Source organism: Oncorhynchus keta, chromosome 32 (genome assembly GCF_023373465.1).
Source record: "Oncorhynchus keta strain PuntledgeMale-10-30-2019 chromosome 32, Oket_V2, whole genome shotgun sequence".
NCBI lineage: Eukaryota > Metazoa > Chordata > Actinopteri > Salmoniformes > Salmonidae > Oncorhynchus > Oncorhynchus keta.
The window spans coordinates 19040711-19064507 of record NC_068452.1 but is presented as its reverse complement, the minus strand read 5'-3'; the positions used below and the strand labels follow the sequence as shown (position 1 = coordinate 19064507).

Here is a 23797-nt window from a genome sequence, read left to right as displayed (position 1 = left end):
CTGTTGTGCATGGATTGTAAAATGATCTTCAGATTTTGCATTTGTTATTGATGCAAAGTTTTGGGGAAATCTATTTTGAATGTAATGCTCCTAACTATTTCATAAATCTTTATTTATTGATGTCTTCTTTGAGAGTGTACATATCAGTGTACTCATTGGGTATATGTGAAAGTATGTGAAAAACAGACAAGAGACATATACAAATGATACAAAATAAAGATAAAAGACTATGCATAGAAAATGCTTAACAGTCATGCATAATGGAAAAAGATCATCTTCATATACAGTGTTGGGAATGGGAACATTCCTACATTTTCACATGCACAAATCTGTATTCTCTTACATTTCTCTCCTGGTACCCCTCCATCTATAGGCCATAGATAAGATCATTATTATGTAAAAAATACTACAGGTTTAGAGAGGTGATCATAAATCAAACTATCAAAGGGGTGCAAGAGAGACAGAGGGATTATATACATTGACGGAAAAAGCAAGGGAACACAGAAGCTCTAAATAGCAACTGTCAATGACCCATTTTCAAGCCCACCCTTGGCCTCCAACCAACAGATACCTCTCAGGCTGACCCTAGCCCGTATTAATGGACCCTTCTTCATTACAAAGACTGTATGATCAGCAGGATTATAATAGCTCCACTTTGACCTTGGCAACCTCTCCCGAAGAGCTGTATAGAATATGATGGGCCACAAACCACACCCCTTCCCCCACTGGAAATATATGCATCTAAATGTGTTGAAAAAGCCACTCTTTGTATTAATATTGTGTTTCAATGTCATTTAAATACATTTTCACCAAGGTCAATACAAAGAAAGCTAGTTTGAAATACCTTCTCAGTTTGCAAGTATATTACAAATATTGAAATCATGTTCTTAACACAGTAAATGGAACATGCAAATCTGGTGTGAAATGTTCAGTTGGGCCAACCCCTTATCACTTCAGTGTTTGCAGATAGGAAGGAATCAAAAAAGAATAAGCAATATGGTAGAACCAATGCGATGGCAGGTAGCCTAGTGGTTAAGAGTGTTGGGTCAATAACCCAAAGGGCACTGGTTTAAATCTCCAAGCTGGCTAAATGAAAAATCTGTTGAGGTGCCCTTGAGCAAGGCACTTAACCCTAGTTGCTTTGGATAAGTGTCTACTCAAATATCCATGTCAAGAGAGTCTATTCAATTTGACTGCAGACACAATGATGTTTATTAGATGTTGATGGCTAACCCTTTCCTAATTCTTCTTGCAAAAAGCACAGCCCTTGAATGGTTTCGAGATGGCTCTGGAAATGGCCCGGAACACCCTGACCAACAGGGGACGTTTACAGGACTCCTGTGCTGGTGGCAGGTCGTCCTCAAGTTGGGGAATGAATGGGACAACATGATCATCATCTGTGATAAGAGAACATTGCAGGATTAGAATTGAACATGGCAAATGTACTTTCATTCTCTCCGACCACAGTCTAAACCAACCAGACGGTAATACATCAAAATGACAGCATCAAGGATTTTGACCTTGGGAAATGTAAGAGTTGCTACAATGTTTGCCTGGCAGCTCGTCAAACTCAGTGGCCTTGATCAGAGAAAACATTATGGGACCAGAGTTGAATAAAACTCAGCATTAAACTCAGTAAAGCTGCATTCACTCTGACCACTGGCCACATCTTGGCAATGCATTAAAAGAAAAGGATCATCATTGTGTGTCGCTTACCCAGCGCAACTCGAGAGGTGCTGAAACGCTGCGAAGGCAGCTCTTTTTGAGTGAGTTGGCTCTCTGGTTCCACTCTGCTCTTGAACACCTGTTGCCGGGTAAATTCATCCTTCCATTAGACACCCCACAATGTCTCACTCTGAGCCCATTAGCTATGGATTCTATTCCAGCCGAAATGAAGGGCAAACCCCCAAACATGCATCTCCATACCTTGATCCTGACCGTTGGCAACTTTGGGCAGCAACTGAACCTCCGGCCCTGGCTCTTCTTCTTCACTCTGGCAGAAGGGACGTGGCGAGTCTCCGTATCGGCAACAGCTGTAGAAGTGCACCTCACAGGCAATGCAGTGTCAGGGTGGTTGGAATGGAGCTCAGACATGTACTCAACAACAAAGTTACTGGAGGCCTGGCTAGTGCCGGACCTGTGGGTACTTGTGGCCTGAGAGAGACATCTCTCTGACCTGTGCACAATATCTGGGGGCAAAAGAGATAAAATAATTAAGCTCAGGATTATGTTTGGTATATTTTACAATAATACACAATCTTGAAAATCCAATGAACACAATTGCAATAAAATGATTAAGCTCAAAATGAGTGAATCCTACATGACAGGAGTTAATCAAATTTAGTGCATACTACAAAATAAAATACATGAAAGGTGTTAATTTCACTTACCATGCACAGAGGTCGCGGCAGACACATCATCGGTCAGCGGGTCCATCGCCTGGCTACTCCCCACCATACAAACCTGAGAGGTTTTAGATGAGACATCCTGGTAGACATCACGGATCGACATCACATGAAGATGATCCTCTTCACCCACATCAGGCTCATCCTCTTCTAGTCTGTTCAGAATGGAGTCCAACATCTCCGTGGCCAGTTGACACTTTTCGGCCATCTGCTCGCCCATAGATGAGTGCTCTGAGCCAGCTACTCCGGCCTTGATCACATTCAGAACCTTTGTGAGGATCTCCTTGGCGCTGCGTCTGACTGACTCCTGGCTGACTGCAACTGTTGGGTCTTTGAGGTCATTGTTGGTAGACACTTCCATGTCCTGGATTTTGTCAGCGGTTACATGGGTATCCTGGTGGTCTCGCTCGTTGGTGAGGTGGCAACCAGTGTACAAACTCTCCAGCTTGTCCATAGCTGTGCTGTAAAGTTTCTGGGAGGATAACTGGACCTGTTCCCAGAACTTGCTCCCCCTTGACCTACTCACCTCAACTGTCTCGTTTAAGTCCACTAGAAGGGACTCAAGAATGCTAGTTGAGGCCTCAGCAATGTTCCTTGAGGAGACGTGGGCTGACAGGATGTCCACGGTCAAAGAAGCATCTCTTATGACCTGATTCACTACCTGTTGTGCCTTGGCAAGGTATTCTGCCGTTAGGCTGTCGGTCTGGAGGTCAGCAGGATGCTGCTTTTCTCCCTGTGTGGTCACATCCTGTGAAATTAGTGAATGGCTTAGGATAATTGTTTCCTGAACCCTCTCTGATGGTGGGAATGGACAATCAATGAGCAGGGAATGGTAGATGGCAGTGGAAGATATGTCTGGGTGTTCTCTCACAGCCTCCGGCTCCATGATTGCTGAGCGGCCCTGGAGCATCTCACCAATCTCCAGATTTTCGATGCTCTCAACACTCAACGCTAGACGTGCTAGAAGGTTTCCAGCCATCTGGCACGGATCAAAGAACTCCTCTGAGTTGCTGTCAAGCTCTGTTTTTATCACTTGCAGGGCAGTTCTGACTGCCACTGCTGACCGGACACACAGCATCCTTAGGTCGGAGTGGGAGCGAGACAGAGGTGAGTGGTTCGAGGGACCACTGCTGCCCTGTGAGGATCTGGATCCCCGCTCCAGCTCAAACTCAGACATGGAGGCCTTGAGTTTTTGTGCAGCTTTCCAGACCATGTCCCTTGCCACACCATCAATGTCGAGGCCTTCAATCCCTGTCAGAGAGCCAGCGGTCTGGGGCCCGGATAATGCCTGGTTCTCTAGATATCCAAGGGCCTCCAGGGTATCATCGACCACCAAATCCACCAAATCACTGGACATGGCAGTGATTCTGTCATGACTTGGCTGGATATTCTGTTCTGTCAGGGTCCAATTCCACAGGGATCCTCCGTGCATTTCAGCCATTTTCAGCTCGACGGCCCTGGTGATCTTCGCCCGAGACAGGTTCAGCAGGTGGTCGCTGCCTGACTGTCTGGCTGACATCCTGGTCCCTGATCTCTGGAGCACCAGACTCTGCACCTCGGCTGACACCGCTGACAGGAAGTAGGTGAAAGGGGAGGACACCCGAACCTCACGTCCTGTCTGAGCCTTGCTCTTCGCCGTCTGGATGCTGCTGATGGTTGCAACAATGACCTGACCTGCCAGTGGTCCTAACTCGGTCTCAAGCCTCCTCTCAATGTCCAGAGGGGACTTTCCAGACAGCCGAGTGAGCACCATCTGTCCCATGGTATGGCCATTCATTGTGGTTGTGATTGTCCGCAGCATCTGTTCAGCAAACTGACTGCTCGCTGAGCTGATGCTCATTGAAGGAGCTTCGGCTCCCTGACTGGCACCTCCTTTCAGCGCGAGCTGGCCTAGTCTGGCATTGATCTGTTTGATAATGATCTCCACAATGGCCATGATCAGCCTGGTGTCCGCAGACAGAATAATAGGCCTCATCTTCTTCGGTCTCCTCTGGATGGATGGCAGTATGACCTCACTCAGGGACCTGTGGGAGTCTCTGTGAACCTGGCTGAAGATGAAGCTGTGAGACAGTCCGAACACAGACCTCAGTGGGTCTGAGCGGGGTCTATCCCAATCCTCTCTATCTCCGTCCTCAGACGTGGAACAATATCTTCTTGGGTTGTCATCCTCTTCCTCATTTTCCAAAGTCTCCTCTGAGCTGAAGAGGGCCCCACAACAGAGATATGGTAACAATATGGTAACAAGACATGACAATAACAAACATTTATGACACAAACACGGGTTTAAAATGTTTTTTGAAAGAAGCAAAGGAATCAAATGAATCAAAAATCCAACTAAAGTCACACAGATGTAGGATCTTAATTTGATCACCCTATTGCAGGAGAACCTTCCTGCAATGTAGGACATGTAAAACGTGTAGTGTATCTGTGGTTTAAAAAGGCTTCTGAATTGTGTAATTTCCACTTTGAAATTTCTGACTTGATTTTCCCTGACAAAAAAGTATCAACCCCTACAAAACGGTCTATTAATTATAATCCAGATAATAATTCACATTTCCTGTTGCTGCAGGATTATTTTCCTGCTGTAGCAATCTTAAGATCCTACATCTGTATTCAGTGGAAATAAAACATTTTTAGAGAAGTCATTATTTATACACAGTGAAGAAAATAATGGTTTCAACCATTATGGGAAGAAATAAGCTTCTGAGGGGGTACATACGAAAGTGGGGAGGGGAAGGGAGTTGGGTTCCGTGTGCTGGCACCAGTTCTATGGCTAGTGACCTCGCTTGGCCCATGACTTGGCCCAAGGCTGAATCTGACACTGCGGCATGTGGAGGCTGCTGTCAGATCTGCTACATTGATTACGACTGAAGACCAGGAGCAGGAAGTTGATGATGATGATGATGATGATGATGATGATGGCGTCCAGGGCAAATCCATGCTGAGATCAAGGGCAGGGATCACCATTGTTGAAGAGGCCTCCTTCACCCATGACACGATGTTCTTGCACTTAGCATAGGCCTCAACTACGGTGAACTGTAAAGTAAAAGAATAGCCGGGAAAGGTTGTTCTAAAATCTAACAAGATCTAACATTCACTTAAGTCTGTCTACATTGTGTTGTTAGTTGTTAGGCCTATGTCTTTATTACCTAATCCGAATGCCACAACTGAATTGATTAAATAAAGTTATTCTATTCTATTCAACTTTTATGGGGGAGGGGGCCACAAAAAATTTGAAATCATCATGAGGGGCTGCAGTGGCTCGCGGGTCTGCATACCCACCCACATCCATACCCACACATGCAGTCAGAGTTGGCCCTTGCGTTTTGGGGGCCCTAAGTAAAATTTTGTTTGGGCCTGCCCCCCACTTTGCGAGCAAATGATTTTAGCGGAACCCCTCTTGACAGTGGAGAGAAGTTTTCGAGTTCCTTCCTGCAATGTGTAATTGCACCTTGTGAATTCTACTATTCGAACTCTCAACAATAAGTTGAGACCCCAACTGAGTTCCTATTTTTATTATTTACTATTGATCAATGGGCTTACAAAAGAGGATCCGCGGCCGCTAGTTGCCCATCCCTGATCTAGACTGTGTCCCAAATGGCAGCCCATAGGGTTCTGGTCAAAAGTAGGGCACTATATATGTAAAAAGGAACCATTTGGTATGTACCCAGAGCATATTTTACCATCTTCCTGATGTTAAAAATTCCAGAGCTAACACTAACTCACCCTTTCATGCATATTCTCAGTCAAGAGAATCCATTGCCTGCAAAAGGGGTAAATAGATGAGTACTGTTAATTATTACAACTATCTAACCCTTGACCTCTACAGGACTAGCCTATATACATGTACACCACAAACACACCCTCTGATTTGATCTTTGGTCGGTTGCAGAACATACAGCATAGAGAATAGGAGGTAAGTATGGGGAAGACAAAGAGCAACTTACTTCTCAGTCATCTCCTCCCCTGAGAATTTGAGTTCTGAGGAGGAGCTTCTCCGGGCCAAGGACGGGTTGTAATGAAAAGTCTGCTGTGGCTCCCATGTGTTAGATGGGCCGGCTAAGTCCCGATCAGCCTTCTGCATCTCTCTCTCTGCTTCAGTCTCTTGTGACTGAGATGGGCCGGCTGACTCTGGATCAGGCTCCTGCTTCTCTCTCTTCGCGTCAGTCTCTTGTGACTGAGATGGGCCGGCTGACTCTGGATCAGCCTCCTGCTTCTCTCTCTTCGCTTCAGTCTCTTCTGACTGAGATGGGCCGACTGACTCTGGAACAGCCTCCTGCATCTCTCTCTCTGCTTCAGTCTTCTCTGACTGAGATGGGCCGGCTGATTCTGGATCAGCCTCCTCCATCTCTATCTCTGCTTCAGTCTCCTCTGACTGATATGGGCCGGCTGACTCTGGATCAGCCTCCTCCATCTCTATCTCTGCTTCAGTCTCCTCTGACTGATATGGGCCGGCTGATTCTGGATCAGCCTCCTCCATCTCTATCTCCGCTTCAGTCTCCTCTGACTGATATGGGCCGGCTGACTCTGGATCAGCCTCCTCCATCTCTATCTCCGCTTCAGTCTCCTCTGACTGATATGGGCCGGCTGACTCTGGATCAGCCTCCTGCATCTCTGTCTCTGCTTCAGTCTCCTGTGACTGAGATTTTACATATCACCTTTCACAAACTCATTAATTAGACTAAATAATTTATCAATAGGTTATATAACCTTTGACCTCTGACCCCAGGAATGTCATCAGAAAGTGCTCTATGTTACCTTTTTAATTTTAATTTACCTTTATTTAACCAGGCAGTTAAGAACACATTCTTATTTTCAATAACGGCCTGGGAACAGTGGGTTAACTGCCTGCCTTGCGGTTACTAGTCCAACGCTCTAACCACTAGGCTACGCTGCCGCACCTTGGCGATCACCTTTACCCAATTACTCACTATTTCTGACTTTGGCAGATGGCAAGACTTGACTTATCTTGCCTTTCAAAATGTTTAATATATAAAAATACATCTCTATAAAAAAAACAATACCTACCCCAACTTATTTCTTCTCCATATTCTCTCCAGTAGTATCACAAATGAATGTTTTAAAATGATGATAAATAAAGGTTAAATAAATACATTGCAATAAAATGCGGGACAATACATTTTCGACCACCAACGAAACCAACCCGATGTCTGAACGAATGGTCAAATGTGATCTGATCTGTTTCAAACATGCTCACGTATGACGTAATAGATATGCATCACAGACGTCATTGTGCGGCAACAGTCAGCAGGTGGCGGCAAAATCTACAATGAAAACAGCCCTTGTCGGGAGTTGTCACAAGCATAAAACATATGTTTCGACCCCACCACAAGCAGACATCATCCAAAATATGTAAAGGAAAATGGTTTCATAGTGTGTTTGTAAAATGTGAGCCTCTGATATATTTACACCTACACCTGTTTCTTTGATAAAAATAAAACATGTCCACCCATTTCAAAACCCACCAACCTCTTGCAACAGATACCGTTTTGGTTAGTGTGCTGATATCAACCATTGTCTAGACTCGAATATTTGACAGCACATGTGGATATCACGCAACCCATTAACTGTGTTGCGCTAGAATGCGCAGAAGAACATGGATGATTAAAAGGCACGCAACATGTCAATCAATTTTTGACCTCATCCAAGCCCCACCCGTTCACCCAGCAGCCTTTATAAACTAGCTCTCAACATTTTCTCATCCTCACTGATTGTTCCCTTCACCGAACGGTTGTCTCACGGGTCGGGTCTTCTGTCAGTCTCAACAACGCAACTCTAAAGGTATGCTGCTTGAATGGTGGGGCCACAACGCCCTTAATTTTGCGTTGAATCACAGCGTTGTGTTTTTACACTAGTCTTTATCGTTCTATTCCGTTCATGTTTTTTAGGAAGTTGGTGGACGTCGCTTGTGTTCTGCCTTTCGCATTGACGAGCTAGCTAGTATGCCACGCAACGGCGTGGCTCTTCGCTCGTTTTCTACCCAACTAAGTTAGCCAGATAATTGACATGCATCGAGTGACTGTTAATTCCCATCCTAATAGTAAACCAATGACTTGCAGTTTTTATAGCTAGTGAATTGAAAATGTAACGCGTTAGGTAACACAACCGGGGCTGTGCATTTCAGTTTCACCCAACGTGACTGATTTGCGGGGTGAAATTTGCTTATTCACATGGCTGATAAGCTTAGCCTTACAGGTTACCGTAAACCAATTATATGTTACTATGAACTCCGTTGTAGGTGGGAAGTGCTTTACAATTAAGCTTGACTTTAATCTACTTGGGCTTTATTTCGTGTAACGACAGTGGAAAGCCGGGCCATGTGGCATTTCATCTGTACCAAATATGGCCGCTTTCAACAATGGAATGTGCTCAAGTTCATGGCGCTGCTAGCGTCCTTAGCTCGCTTTTGGAAGTTATATTAATGCCGGTGAAACGCACAGATCTATTAACTCTGGACGTGGCAAGTTAACCAGCTACTTTTCGTTTGCTGTCAAACGCTAGGCCTATTCAACAATCAGTACATCGCGACGCAATAATTAAAGTAACTGCACAATTCGTATGGTTCCGCAGGGTGTGGTTGTGATCTTAGATGACTGTTTTAATACAGGTAAAGGTTCATGAATTTAAAATGTTTAATCAGTCCTTGAAGTGACGTTTACAGCGGACAGTTCAACACTGCACTCACACTGCTGCAGCATCTGTTTGCAGTTGAATGTAGGTAACGTTACTTTTAAAATGGCTCAACCTAACACAACTACAGCATGCGGTCACTTTGCGCGACAGTAACTACGCTACAATGCCAGTAAAACAAACTCGTTTGCCCATGTATGAAACATGAGTTGCACATTGGCAACGAAAGCAAATTGTTCATACCAAATACCCCATAGGCGTGGAATGGGCATGTGGGAATACTTTCCGGGGGGGTGGGTGATGAGAATAGATTTGTACTGCCCTTGCCACATTCACTAGCTACAGTGCATCTGTTCACTCCATAGCATTCTAGGTGACATTGAAGCGCTGTACATTGATCAAAGGTTGCGGTGTTGGGCAGTGGCCTGGCTTATTCCAGCTAATTCAGCTATTTAATTTTAAATGGATGTTTTATTCTCCAAGACAACGAACTAGGCAATTTGTCCATTGTTAATGTGTTTCACTGACAGCCCACTGCCTTTTTGAGTTACTCAATATCTAATATCCTCTTGTTGCAGCACCATGTCCAACACCGAACGTACCTTCATTGCCATCAAGCCTGATGGTGTCCAGAGGGGACTTGTGGGAGATATCATTAAGCGCTTTGAGCAGAGGGGCTTCAGGCTTGTGGCCATGAAGATGATCCAGGTATGTGAACATCTGTCTGTTCAGCAGTGCTTCTAATAGGTTTAACAGCATTTAACTGCAACTATTGATTTTGAGACCTTTAACAATTTTTTTGGGGGGGGTGATTGCAGGCATCTGAGGACCACATCAAGCAGCACTACATTGACCTGAAGGACATGCCTTTCTATGGCGGCCTTTGCGCCTTCATGCACTCCGGTCCCGTTGTTGCCATGGTAACTATCCTTCTGACACGTGCACTACGCACAGCCCCTTTGAAAATGCTTGCTCATTGCTAGATGCATAGTGGTTCACTGCTAAAGTCTCCGGAACACAATACTTCCAATACTCTTGATCAGTGGTTGTGACAATGAATTGTTCTGCTCTCAATGTGCCATTTTTACCTTCCTTTGCTTTCAGATCTGGGAAGGCCTGAACGTTGTGAAGAACGGTAGATTGATGCTGGGAGAGACCAACCCTGCTGACTCCAAGCCCGGCAGCATCCGCGGAGACTTCTGCATCACGCTTGGAAGGTATGTGTCCACTGATGCCTGTTTATACAGGTATCTAAGTGCTCAACCAACAAGCGGTGCAACCTGAAAGTGAGAATCATTGGACAGGAATTTGACGCAATCAAGCTGTAATGCATTTTCTACAATCGACTCGTGTATTAAGAAATGTAATATACCCTGCTGACTGTAGTTCCAATACACCTCAAGCCCAGGGTGCGCAGTTGCTGATTTTGTTTCATTTTGCCGTTAAAGGAACATCATCCACGGCAGTGACTCCCTCGACAGTGCCAACAAGGAGATCGCCTTGTGGTTCAAGCCAGAGGAGATGGTCGAGTACAAGAGCTGCCAAAATGGCTTCCTGTATGAGTAAATAAAATGGAACTGGAATCGTTTTCTCCTCACCCATCAAACCCATTCTGAATGCTGTCTACCTGGAATTTGTTTAAGTACTTTGAGCACTTAAAAATGTCAATAAAAATCATGGTGTAGAATACATGATGCTTCCTAGTGTACTTTGAAACTGTTCAGGGGCTTTGTCAGTAGGGGACTGGGAAAGTTTGAAAGCATTAATTGGTCATGTCTCCAAGATCTGTTCAGGGCATGTGGGCCTCTAGTGAAGGAGCTTCAATATATTCATAAATGGCAAGGCATGCTATGGAAAATATTTCAATAAATAACTTTGCAAGATGTTATGTACATGTTTAAGGCATTACCCATCAGGGTGTCCTATGGCTTTGCTGAGTATACTCCTGTGATTGGGGGGATATTGGAAAAGTGGGCGGTGGCAGCAGTGGGTTGACTTGTCAACCCAATTCCACCGTGTAGGAGGTTCTGAAAGTGTGGGGCTTGCCTGATGGGATGTTTTGGTAGACACAAACTTGGGCCTGTTTGGATAACATTAGAGTTGTGCAGAAAATATTTGCATTGAAATGGTAAGGTATTAACTGCGTTCTGGATGTTACTTGACAATACACCAGTTGTCGAAGCCGGCCGTTGCCCTATGCTACATTAACGTTCACTACAGCAGGGGTATTCAACTCGCCCTGAGGTTTGGAGCCTGCTGGTTTAGTCTTCCTCAATTGCACCCACCTGGGGTTTCAGGTGTGGCTCTGATTTGAAGGCACTCAACATTTAAATCCAGATTAGATGCATTCATTGGGAAACGCTACTTTAAATCTTGACAATATTTTGGGAGGCCCTTTTGTCTACTTCCAGTGTCTGAACTTGTGGCTGAAGTGGTTTTGTCCAGTTTGAACTAAGTTGGCTCAGGAAACTTTGCATCTGCTAGCATGCTAGCAGATACAATTGAAAGCCAAATGTAATTTGTCACGTGCTGAATTCAGGTGTAGACCTTAGTGATTTGATCAGGCCTCTTACGGCTTGGTGGTAGAAGCTGATTAGAAGCCTCTTGGACTTAGACTTGATAAAAGCATCCAGCATGCTAGCAGATCCCATAGATTTCCAGTCATAGTGCTGGCTCACAAAACAACCTGTAACTTACTGGACACACACACAAATGGTATCTAAGGAGTTCATCTGACTGGGGAAGGAGATAAAGGACATCAATCCCGAAGTATCCATTTGATGTGGTTAACAAAATGGACACTAGCTCAATACTGTACTTTTATGCAGTGTAAAAAAAAAAAAGTTGTGAATCATTTATTTTACATGAATGCTTTTTCCACAAACATGCTGCAAGATTCATTAAAAATATTAAATGAAAGTAAACAATCTTCAAATACATATTTCTCAACTTTTGTTCACAGCACATTTACCATGGAAACCAAGGAACAAAAACTATATACTTGGATGAAGATTGTTTTGACAGTTAATTCATTACAAATCTTTCATTATAGTTGTATCCAAAATAAGATAGAACTGCATTTCTCCACTATGGTCAGTTTCTGAAAATCATTTCATTCTTAAAAGGTTATGACTTTATCAAATATATGTATATAGCACCAGAATACAAAGACAATATGATGAACAGGTTTCACAATAGAAACAAGCACACATACACACAGACCTGTGTTAGTGCAAAGACCAACAGTTACATATAAACCAAGACCAACTAGTTAAGCACAGGAGGACATGATGCTGCATGCACATATTTTGGTTTTAACAAACACACCCTATAGTCTTGTTCTTTGATATTGATTATAATATTGAAATAATGCCTTTGAAATCAATGAACGTCATGATCAGAACAGTGTAAGCCCTATATTGAGTCCATTTGTGCGTTTATTTTTTTCTTCCTTCAAATACCATGAATTCTCGTGTCTAACATTTGTGTTACAAGGACGACGGAGACAATGTTTGTCGCCTCAAAACAGTCATGCCATATATTAACATAATGTCATGTATATTTACACCATTCGGTCTTTGATGCACAGTCTGAAGTTTGAGTGAAAGTACAGCGAAAAGCTTATGATCTCACTGTCTCCCAAACCTAATGTAGGGTGAAATTGGGAGCATTTGCAACAGATATGCCTCTGTACCATATATTTAGCTACCGTGTGCCTGTCAAACCTTGTTCATTATTATGACATTTAGGGTCAAATGTAGCGTTAGGAGAGTACTGTAATAAGACGTTATTGCTTGACAGTGACCTTAGGCAATCTTTGGCATCACCAAGGTCACCTGAGCTGGTTTACACCAGCCAGCGTGTAAAATGTACATTTTCATTGAGACTGTAATACTAGTTTGAGTTTCACTCAGGACCAGACATTGAAACATACAGTAACAACAGTAAGACAAATCGACAGAGCTAACATTTAACTGAACATTTTTGCAAAAAAAGAAAAGTTCAAAACAAACACCTACACATTATCAAACAGTGACACACAGAAGGGTAATCCTACCTCTAGAGACAGAATACATGACAAATCCACTTAAAATGGGACCTTGTATCACATCAAATAGGTCTCTCTACATTAGTGAGATGGTTTACCAAGTGACACATTTACTTTAAGACCGATCTTGGACTAAACACATTTTTATTAATACTGTTGACCACATCAATCTCTGAAGTCTAATTTCAGCATGCCAACAGCCAATGACAACACCATTCTCAATAACCTTAACAACGAAGAAGAAGCCTATAATACAATACGCTAAGATTTCCTGAGAGTAAATTGTCAACCTTACTGGTATATAAAGTAAGACAACGGAGTGCAGTCGTTAGTATATATAGTATGTAAATTATAATCCCTCTTTAAATTTGTCATATGGTACAAAATAAATCACCATATCATGTTTGTAAATTGGCTCTGTTATATACTGCATACTTTGTTCATAAATACACATTTAATGTGATATATTTTGTTTTATAAATCAATATTGACATTCATTTAATATCTCCAATGAAAGGATGGCCTATGAATAAAATGTATGATCATGAGTCAGTGAGTATGACAATTTAGCCCAGGCCTACCAATCACTTACTAGGAAATATGCACACATAGCAGTCAAAGTGATTTAAAATGTGATTTAAAATGAAAAGTCACCTATACGTGTGGTTTGACCAGAATCTGAAAACCTTGCAACAGGAGATTACATTAAAAGTTCTAAAAGAGGTAGAGCAAACAGCATTATGAAGTTTTTCTTTTACAAAGACAGTCAATTCTCTATTCAGATAAAACGTTTCTCATGTTGTTGATGGTACTGATGAAACACAGCCCGAATATTACAGTGACTTGAATATTTCCTCTACTCATATTTATAGTATCGCTCTGAATTATGACATAATTCATGGAGAATAATGCTATATGTTAGATATAAAACATTTCACATAGATCTCTATTACTTGACACATGAGTCAAGGTTTGCATATCATTGTGTAGTAAACTGTGATAGAACTAAATATTACCACAGTGAATGACCTGTTTTTCATAAGAGTAGAATTGTTTAGATTTGATAAAAACATTTGCCTGCAATCAGCTGGCCAAGAAGAGTAATATTTGTAAACATATTTTAAATAAGGCATGGTAAATATAGTGATAGAAAAGGGTCAACTGAAGATTTGGGGCTCTCCCACATTCTCCCTGGTCATGTCCCAGTGATAGCTGTAAGTAATTATTGGCTATCACACAAATGGAACGCAAGATCCAGAGAATGTGGTAAACTGCTCAAATCTTAGTTGAATGTGCGGAACTGGTATGAAGCTGATTGGTGGTGTTTCTACTTTATATCTGAGTGATTGTTTTATACCAGTAAGGTTTAGTCCATTCAATACCTACATACATACATACACCCTGTTATATATACACAAACATCACACAGTTTATCCATCGAAAGATTACCCTACCTCAATGTAACGAATACGAGAGATGCACAAAAAGATATCGGATTAGAAAAAAATCGTAAAAAAGCTTCTTTTTTTGTTGTTGAAGTACAAAAAACTGAACTGAAACGTAAAGTTATTGTCATTCACGCACCGCTCTTTTCCCCTTTCTTCTCTACACACCTCTCCCCGTTTGCGCTGTCTGTTTGGAACTAGTCTTTGAGTCGCTCTGTCCCACGTCTCTATGGGCACAGCTTGAAGCCCCCTGGTGACCTTCCATGTAAATGTTGTGGGGATGCCACCCAGGGCCCATGGTCTCTGGTGCTGTGGAGGGAGAGGGAGAGGACTGGCTCTCCTGCAGCAGTGCCCCACGGAGGCTCAGGTCTCCTGCTTGATGTAGTAGCTGCCGCCGGAGCCATTGCTCTCCAGGTCGGAGGCTGTGCCCTGCGGGAAGGTGAACTCGTCTGCCTCCTGATCCTCCTCCTTCAGCTGCAGCGTCACCCCTTGGGAAAGGAAAGAGGGCCAGTATAGAAGTATGAAAATAAATAGGAAGGAGAGGATGAATTGTAAAACTCAGGAGATAACGGAGAAAATAAGTTGCCTTGTTCAAGATTGTTGATGTTGAGATGGGGTAGAGTACTTGACCTACTACACCATTCTCTTTCAGTAGAGGACATCCCTACCCAACTACCAGGCTTAACATGGGTTTCTAATTTGAGTTCAGTTAGCGGGTTGGTTTAGGTTACCTGGCTTTCCATTGGGGCCGAGTTCCTGGGCTGCCGAGGGAGGCTGTGCAGTCCCAGAGGCAGATGCTGGCGTGGGAGGAGATGGGTAGTCTGGCGGGGTCATGTTCTCGTCTCCAGATAGGTTCCTCTGGGGCACTCCACTCAATACCACCCCCGACAAACTCACTGGTCTCTTACCAATGGGGATCTTCCTCTCTAAAAACCAAGACAAAGGGTAAAATGGTTGATCAGCTCTTCTGTTACTTTCATGTTTCTTATGCCTTTGCTCTTTTGACGTGTGGCTACTTAAGTGGTATTAATCATCCATAAAGTCACATTTAAATATTCCAATCTAGGTAAAAATGTCTTAGAAATCTAAGTTATTCAGGAAAAGCTAATTAAAAGCTACATAATCAAATCATTTTTTCTCTTTTATTGCAGGCAATGAAGATTTTTCTTTAGCCTGAGGTCTAGACCTCTAATAACAGCTTCACACTGGTACAAAAATTAATCCGGTGTAGGAGAGTTTTGACTTGGTTTCAATGCTCTGTGTTGGTGTGAATAGATATGCCCGCAGAGCAAGAATCGTGACGAGCCGTGGCGAGTGCAGCTTTGCCCTTAAATAGAGAAAGAAAGAGGGAAAGGGGAGTGTGCATGGGAGGAGGTAGTAACAGGGGAAGCACAGGGGCAGTAATGAGAGGGGGAGGGGGCGAAATGAGGGGATGGATGACCTACTTTTCTTTTGGCCTTTGTACTGCTGGGATTTCTTCTTCTGCTTTGTCACACTCGGAGGGAGCTCTCTAGAGGCTGAAATAAAGCACAAACCGGAGAACAACTCATTCATTCATACATTCGTGCAGCACAGCTCGTCTCAACTCATTCAAAAAAAGCTCATGCTTTAGCTCATTTGTCCTACATTACTAGAATTTGTTTCAAATTAAAGGTCTGTGTTAAAGTCGCAGTGTTTTGGTTATCTGAACGTTTCTGTGTTTTGGTTAAATGAAGTTTGATGTTTTGACTGTTTCTCTTGGTTGTTTTTGTTTTGCATTTATTGGCAGTGTCAAAGCAGTTCCACCTGTATTGGTAGTTTTGGTTATTTGGGAGATTACAGTCAAGGTTAATTTGGATGACCCTAATGAAAAATCTGGCTTTGTTTTCCAAAAGGTTATTTGGGGCTAGACTAGAATTAGAGTTCAGACATTGCACTACGAAAATGTATCTTTGTCCATCTTTATCTTTGTGAATAAATGCTGAAAAATCCCAATAAAACTCACCGAGCACAGCTGGTGGCTGTAGCTGGTAGCCAGTCAGCTGACACCAGCCCACAGGGTAGAGGTCAGGTGATTCACAGTCCACCCACTGATCATACTCGTCCTCCCAGCCGTCAAAATGGATGCGCAGCAGTCTATGTACAATACGTGTCACTGTGGCAACACACACCAGCCGGGGCTCCATCAGGTCCACAGCCTCCAGCTTCATGCCAGGGCGGAACCCATGGTTTGGAACTTCCTTCAGAGTCAAGAAAGAGAAGGGGACATTCAGCTGGTGAACTCAGGGAATTTCTCATAACACTACAAATACAAGCATATGACGTTGTACATTGGTGGGCTACTAGTCTTTCTCAACTTCACTGCACTCAGATGCGCTTGGTCATCCTTATTCGGACGAATATCCTGTAACACCTACACTACTGAGAGAAATCAAGCAATTTGAAAAAGCCAAAGTGCAAAAACAATCAAACTTCAAATAGATGAAATCCAGCAGGTGAAAAAATGTAAAGGGTTACTCAAGACAAGCAAGTAGTTGGTTTTGACAACAAATTCAGTCCAACTAACAGACTGAGAATAAAAGTAAAAGAGCCAAAACTAACTAACAGGCAAAAAAGCTAGCAGACCAAAAGCTGAACAAGGTTACCTTGTTAAAGAGCTTCACCGGAGCTGCCACTGAACCCGTTTCCCTGAGGTAGTCAAACCATCTGAATGGGAGTTTTGTGTACCCTGCAGAAAAGACTTACTTATTGAGGCTACAAGTAACAGCAACTGGCTGGCCAATTTAAATAGCCACTGTGAAGTGAGAATCAGTGGTGTGCACTCTCTTGATACTACAAATAAACTCAAATAGACAATTGTGAGGATGCTTTTACCACACAATGTAATGTATTTCAGTATGTACCACGTGGAGGGGTGAGTTCAATTGTGTTGATTTCACAGAATCCAGCAGGAAAGATAGAGGGAGAGGTGGAGTGATAGCAGAACCAGTCAGAACCATCAGCCGCCTCGGAACCATCAATTCCAATCATGAGGTATCCATCCGCCAAGACCTGGAGGAAGAGAAGGCAGGGAGCGTGAATGTGTACAAATCTGTTACATGTGCAAGTTCATTTGTCTTTTATTTCCCACATTTCTCTGTCAGTCATATTTCTCATCACGATTATGAGGCTTACCTTTCTGACAGTAGCAACACAAATAGCTGATAGATTCAGAGGGTCAATAGCCTCCAGCTTCATGCAGTCTTTAAACCACTCCCCGCTCTGGTCAACATCCTTCACCTGAGAGAGATTGTGCCACGTATCAAACAAAATGTCAGAGACCAGAAAGATCTGTGAATCAGTCAAGTGGCAGATTGAAACATTCATTTGAACTCACCTTCACAAAAAGCTGTCCTGGGGCATCTACTTGGCCATCAAGTTTCTTTGAAACATCTGAAACAATAATATCAACATGCGTTTGAAACACCAAAATAAAGAAAGACATTCGTCATTAATGGACAACCATCTAACCCTAAAACTCAATATAAATCATACTGGAACAACTAGAATCTTAAAGTGCCTGTAAGTGTTTCATCCATGTTGAACTTTTCAGGATCCTTAGACCCCAAGCAAATCTTTACCCTTATGTGTATGTCCCACGTGCCTAGTCCCGTGTGCCCTCCCCACTATGTCACTGACCAGATCTCTTAAAGCGGTGTCCAATGCCGCGGGACCAGCCGATGCTGTGTATCAGTGGGCTGTACATGTGGCACCAGAAGTCGTCGGAGCCGTCCTCGCACTCCTCGTAGACGAGCCGAAGCCGACCTCCGATCACCTGCTCTACCAGGGCCACCCGCGTCCGGCACAGGTGAGTCTTATCCACCACCTCCACACGCATCAGCTTCTTAAAGGGGAACTGCATGCTCTGCTGCACCTGGGGAAGGGTGAGGAGGTGAGGATTCTACAAGGTTACTTGACAATCCTGTTAGGCATTGTAGAATATGTCACTCTACAATAACGCATGTTTGTACTGGTAGTGCCAGAAGGTTATTAGTGTTGCATTTGTGGAAATAATACAAGCATATTCATCTTCTCACATTGATATTTGATGCATGTTTGTACTATGAGTGAGGTGTTGGAGTGTCTTGTGATGTGGAGTTGTAGCTCACCTTGGTGGAGAAATCAATAGGTAGAGTCTTTGCTCCTGTTAGGCATTTCACAAGAAACTCTTTCCAGTTGGTGCACTTGTGCTGAATGGCTAAGGTGAAACAGTCAGACAACATTTGGCAAAGATTAGAAATTATTCTCTCAAACCGGTCAGAAATGATAAATGACTCAACACTTGCAGCACAGCCTACATCCTTATCTTGGCAAAACAAAGTACAGTACTATTCCCTCTGTTAGTCTTACACTTGGGAGGAACCAGGGGCTTTCCTCCTGCTGCACACCACCCCACCGGGTGGATGTCAGGGACACAGATGTTACACCAGAAATCCCTGCCAGAGTCGCCATCAAACCCCTCGTACCGTAGCAGTGCCTTAAAGCCTTCGGAGAGAAACACAATGTTTTAAAATGAGGGAAACCACTGAACCTTATTTGTGATTTTCAGATTCTTTATTTTTTCCTGAAATACCATTACAAATCTAAATCATAGAAGTATTGTGGATGAGAGAAGAATCTATGTTTCCAAGCATTGTGTGTAGGCTACGTGTAACATGTCTGTGTGTAAACAGAGTTTGATGAAAACAATGAATGCAGAGAAAGTACACCGTCATCTATGAATCCAATCAGGTGCATTTTAGAGTGAAGAGGATTCTCTGGGGCTGCTTTGTTACCTGCTAATTTGATAACTCCTGCTATCCAGTACACCTTCATTGGCAGGCCGCTGTCTGTATTGGGCACCTCTACTCTCACCCCTTCTGCAAGGTCACCCCAGGAAGTTCCCATGGGAACCTAAAAGGGCAGAGAAGACAACACATGCTGAACACAGAAGATGACATTATCACAATAAAAATATGTCCACTCCAAAAGGGCAGCTGGTAAAACAACCAAACTCATCATGGCAAGCTAATATTCTTAATTGTCACCTATCCCCACAATTAGTGCAGCTTCAATAATGTAAAAAAAAAAAAAAAGACGATGTTGTTTTCATCTCTCTGTTTGATGGCTCAATAAGGATAAGATACACTACCATTCAAAAGTTTGGGGGTCACTTAGAAATGTCCTTGTTTTTGAAAGAAAAGCTATTTTTTGTCCATTAAAATAACATCAAATTGATCAGAAATACAGTGTAGACATTGTTAATGTTGTAAATGACTATTGTAGCTGGAAATGGCTGTTTTTGTTATGGAATATCTACATAGGCGTACAGAGGCCCGTTATCAGCAACCGTCACTCCTGTGTTCCGATGCCACGCTGTGTTAGCTAATCCAACTTTATCATTTTAAAAGGCTAATTGATCATTAGGCAGAGTCTTTTAAAATGGTAAACTTGGATTAGCTAACACAACGTGGCATCGGAACACAGGAGTGATGGTTGCTGATAACGGGCCTCTGTATGCCTGTGTAGATATTCCATTAGAAAATCAGCCGTTTCCAGCTACAATAGTCATTCACAACATAAACAATATCTACACTGTATTTCTGATCAATTTGATGTTATTTTACATTTAAAAAATAAAAAGTGCTTTTCTTTCAAAAACAAGGACATTTCTAAGCGACCCCAAACTTTTGAATGGTAGTGTATATTCTAACATACTTGCACTGTTGAGTTTCGTTGTACTGGAGCATTAAAAAAAAAGGTCTGACAGGGTTACAAATCAACACATTCTAATATCTACAAGAATCTACTTCTTTATAACAAACAAGAAAGGCGCAAGCTGAAATTAAATTACTTTGTATTTATTGTAATATTAGTCCCTTAATAAGCACTCATCATGAGAGGCAACCATAGACGCTTGCATCATTCATCCACTGAGCGTAATCTCTACTTTAAAAAGTATAATGTCAGTTAAGATATACCACATTGGCTGTGTCTACATGTTCTGACTTCCATACACTGTCACTTTTCATCAGCAACCCTTTGGAGTGTTTGAGCTGAGCGTTGCTTACGTGTTTGAAACAGCCGACAGGTGCCCCGTTAATGTCGCCGGTGCCTATGTAGCGTCCCCAATCAAAGCCTTTCACAGGAATCACTGCAACCACCACAAGTATCGTCATGGGAGATATAGATAACAAAAGTCCTACCTTATTATCATCAACTTCTTTATTTACAGTGAGAAAGACATGAGCTCAATCTAGTCCTAGTAGAATCATCCTTAAAGACTGTTGCACCTATACTGTAGTCATTTGTCATTGTTGTCATTTGTAATTGGTAATAAATGCATTTCATGTGTCATGGACTTTTGCGTGGAACTTACCTGTTTTTGACTTGACTTGATTCTGTTGGTTGGCTTGGTACTGGGCATAGGCAGCCAACTTCGCCATGAGAGGCTGCTTCTGTAATACTTTAGCCTTTTTCGTTGGTGGTTTACCCTTTGAAAATAATAATATTGAGAGAGATTGAAGAAGAACCATACAAGCCAGGCAGGTTTCCTTTGTCCAAGGTGTATTCGACAAAATAAATCATTGCGATGTGTGTAAAGGAAACGGCAGATTATAGAATACATTTTCTAAAGATCAACGACATTTGTATCAGTTCGACTGGGATGGATTTTTTTGTTGTCTAACTTTCTTTATTGTGACAAATTATGATGGAAACTGTTTTTTGAAAAAAGGATTGCCAAATCATTTTGAATGTTTGTGGGGCACATGACGTCGTCACGTAGCCCTAAACAAAAAAGATCCACTCAACATTTAATTCTAAATATTCATTGCTGGCCAATTAAAATTTTCACCGTTGCAATACATTGGAACATGATAATTATTAGAATATGACAAATATTAGTACATTATTGCAGTATCTCCATGCTGACTTTCACAGGATACCTGAGACATGAAACACATAGGTGGGAGGGCATATAGCCTGTCAGCAATTTATTAATGCTCTATTTGCCTAAAAGGTTCATGTTAACACTTTAACCACTTAATCTGTATTCTTTTTTTGGTGTAACGTCATTACGTCCAGACGTTTTTAATCGACAAGATGGAAACTGTAGCAGACAACTGTTGCATCTATTTTCTATACAGACTTTCTAAATGTCAACAACAACAAACATCACTGGACCAGTTAATGAAAACATTGCTACTTATAGATACATAGAGGATGATACACAGAGGAAGCAATTCAAATGAAATAAACACAACCCGTTTTCACACCTTTTCAATGTCAATTGAACACAAAAAAAAAGATGGTTATAGAGGAACATACAAGGACAATAGAAGTAGACTTAGTGCAGTTTGCATGTTACCTGCAGTCTGGCCAGTATGCTGGCTTTTTTAGAGTTGGATGAGTAACTCCTTGAACAGGATACACTGCAGAAGCGCTTGGTTTTGGAGTAGAAAGCATCCCTCACTCCCACCATCCCACACATCTCACAGGTGGCTGAGGAGAGTGAAACACACACACACACACACACACACACACACACACACACACACACACACACACACACACACACACACACACACACACACACACACACACACACACACACACACACACACACACACACACACACACACACACACACACACACACCGAGGTGTGAGTACTGTTCAGTCGAAGAGATGGCCATACAATAGAATGCTAAAATCTCAATTCAACCCTGTAATAACACCATCAGCAATTATGTTCAATGGGCAGAGGCAGTCACAGTACTACTAACCCATTCCTGCCTTCCCATCGGGGTAGGTGTAGACCTGGCCGTTGGTCTTGATGATGGGCAGGCTGGCAGGGAGGGAGGGAACCTCTTCATCACTGTCCTCTGAGCTCGAGCTACTGCTGGAATCCTCACTGCAGCTGTCATAGCCATCGAACATCCCAAACGAGTCCCGCCTCTTCCTTTCTGAACGAACAGTCCGTTCAGCCTATAGGAGAGAGGATTGTGTCAGCTCGAGCTAGCACAGCGCAGTCAATGCAGTCTCACTTACCCGCATGCCACGACAGGTGGTTGCTTTGCATGATAACCTACTGCTGATCATTTTTTTCTGATAAAGGCAAAGCAATCACTGCATCCATAAACCTTGTTAGATAAGCCTACATATAGAGGTCCAAGAGAATATGTAGCCTATGTGCAATGTCTCCATGCAACACGGACAGAATGAAGAGTGAAGGGGACTTTGAAAGTATAACATGTCAATTCAATAGCTACATATCAATTAATGAATCTATGAATAGCACTGCATTGAACCAACATGGAAATTGCTCAGAGCTCAACATGTTAACCAATTATAACCTGTAACACCCACCACCACATATCTGGTGGTAGCTCACTTACCATTTCCACACTAAAACAAGTCTGTTCTCAGTGATGAAAACAGCGACAACATACAGCAAGTAAGCTACATGACAAACACTTTGCACTGCAGTAACAGATAGCTAATGTCATCGATGGTGCACCGCCCCCTTTCTATTCAGAAACCTCTGTTGCCAAAGCACAACATTGAAATGACAGCTGCACGCACTGGCTCATGACCTGATATCCCCAGGAATTAAAGTCTGAAAGAGGCCCCAATACAGCGGCAAAAAAATCACTGCAGTGCGGTCTATTTAATATGACGGACCTGCCTTCTTGCAATTGTTTGCTAGCCAGCGAACGTCACGTTAATGGTAGCTGCTGGATCTTTCCCGTTATTCAAGCAGACAAGCTGCCCTAGAATGTTGGGAGGGTTGTTGAAGAAGCAGCACAACAGCATGCCAACAACAACGGCTAGCTTTATAAAACAATTGAAAGGCAGGCAATGCTGGAATAAAGCTGTCTGTTGTATTTTATGCAGCTACAGTAACTATCTGGGACTACTACTGCCTAGCCTAGCTAGCTAAACTAGCTGCTGCAGTCTGACAACCACAACAAAGAAAGGGGAAATAAGACTACACCAGAGATTTACACAGAACACAATAATAGCGCTCACCGTATCTCTTGCGTTTTCCATTAGCCCTTCATGCGGAGCGTTTTCGGGTTTATCTTGATACAGTGGCGAGACAGTGAAGAGAGTAAAGTTATTGGTAACCTAATATGCAAAAACAACTCCACTCGCTAGCTAGCATAGCATATCAACAACATTATCATATTTCAAACGCGCAGGCGCGGAGTACAGACGATTTTTGCCAATTGGACAAGAAATTCTTCT

General features: G+C 42.7%; 3 protein-coding genes across 3 annotated transcripts; 1 reads left to right on the top strand and 2 right to left on the bottom strand.

The window, feature by feature from the left end:
- Positions 1 to 127: 127 nt before the first annotated feature.
- On the bottom strand, positions 128 to 7017 carry LOC118365764 (uncharacterized). The gene is made up of 7 exons (XM_035748121.2): positions 6353 to 7017; positions 6132 to 6168; positions 5125 to 5441; positions 2391 to 4603; positions 1927 to 2189; positions 1717 to 1804; positions 128 to 1397 (listed from the first exon to the last, which is right to left on the bottom strand). The coding sequence occupies exons 1-7, from the start codon at positions 7015 to 7017 to the stop codon at positions 1240 to 1242; spliced, it is 3741 nt and encodes a 1246-aa protein (XP_035604014.2). The 3' UTR covers positions 128 to 1239.
- Positions 7018 to 8039: 1022 nt separating this feature from the next.
- Positions 8040 to 10745, top strand: LOC118365219 (nucleoside diphosphate kinase A-like). The gene is made up of 5 exons (XM_035747235.2): positions 8040 to 8207; positions 9635 to 9764; positions 9875 to 9976; positions 10161 to 10273; positions 10505 to 10745. The coding sequence occupies exons 2-5, from the start codon at positions 9639 to 9641 to the stop codon at positions 10620 to 10622; spliced, it is 459 nt and encodes a 152-aa protein (XP_035603128.1). The 5' UTR covers positions 8040 to 8207; positions 9635 to 9638; the 3' UTR covers positions 10623 to 10745.
- A 1151-nt stretch (positions 10746 to 11896) lies between these two features.
- LOC118365217 (MBT domain-containing protein 1-like) lies at positions 11897 to 23770 on the bottom strand. The gene is made up of 17 exons (XM_035747232.2): positions 23579 to 23770; positions 22333 to 22534; positions 21916 to 22049; positions 20926 to 21040; positions 20618 to 20700; positions 19343 to 19460; positions 18918 to 19052; positions 18677 to 18765; positions 18207 to 18441; positions 17905 to 17960; positions 17703 to 17807; positions 17432 to 17579; positions 17174 to 17256; positions 16534 to 16768; positions 15995 to 16066; positions 15281 to 15475; positions 11897 to 15037 (listed from the first exon to the last, which is right to left on the bottom strand). The coding sequence occupies exons 1-17, from the start codon at positions 23597 to 23599 to the stop codon at positions 14913 to 14915; spliced, it is 2151 nt and encodes a 716-aa protein (XP_035603125.1). The 5' UTR covers positions 23600 to 23770; the 3' UTR covers positions 11897 to 14912.
- Positions 23771 to 23797: the final 27 nt, after the last annotated feature.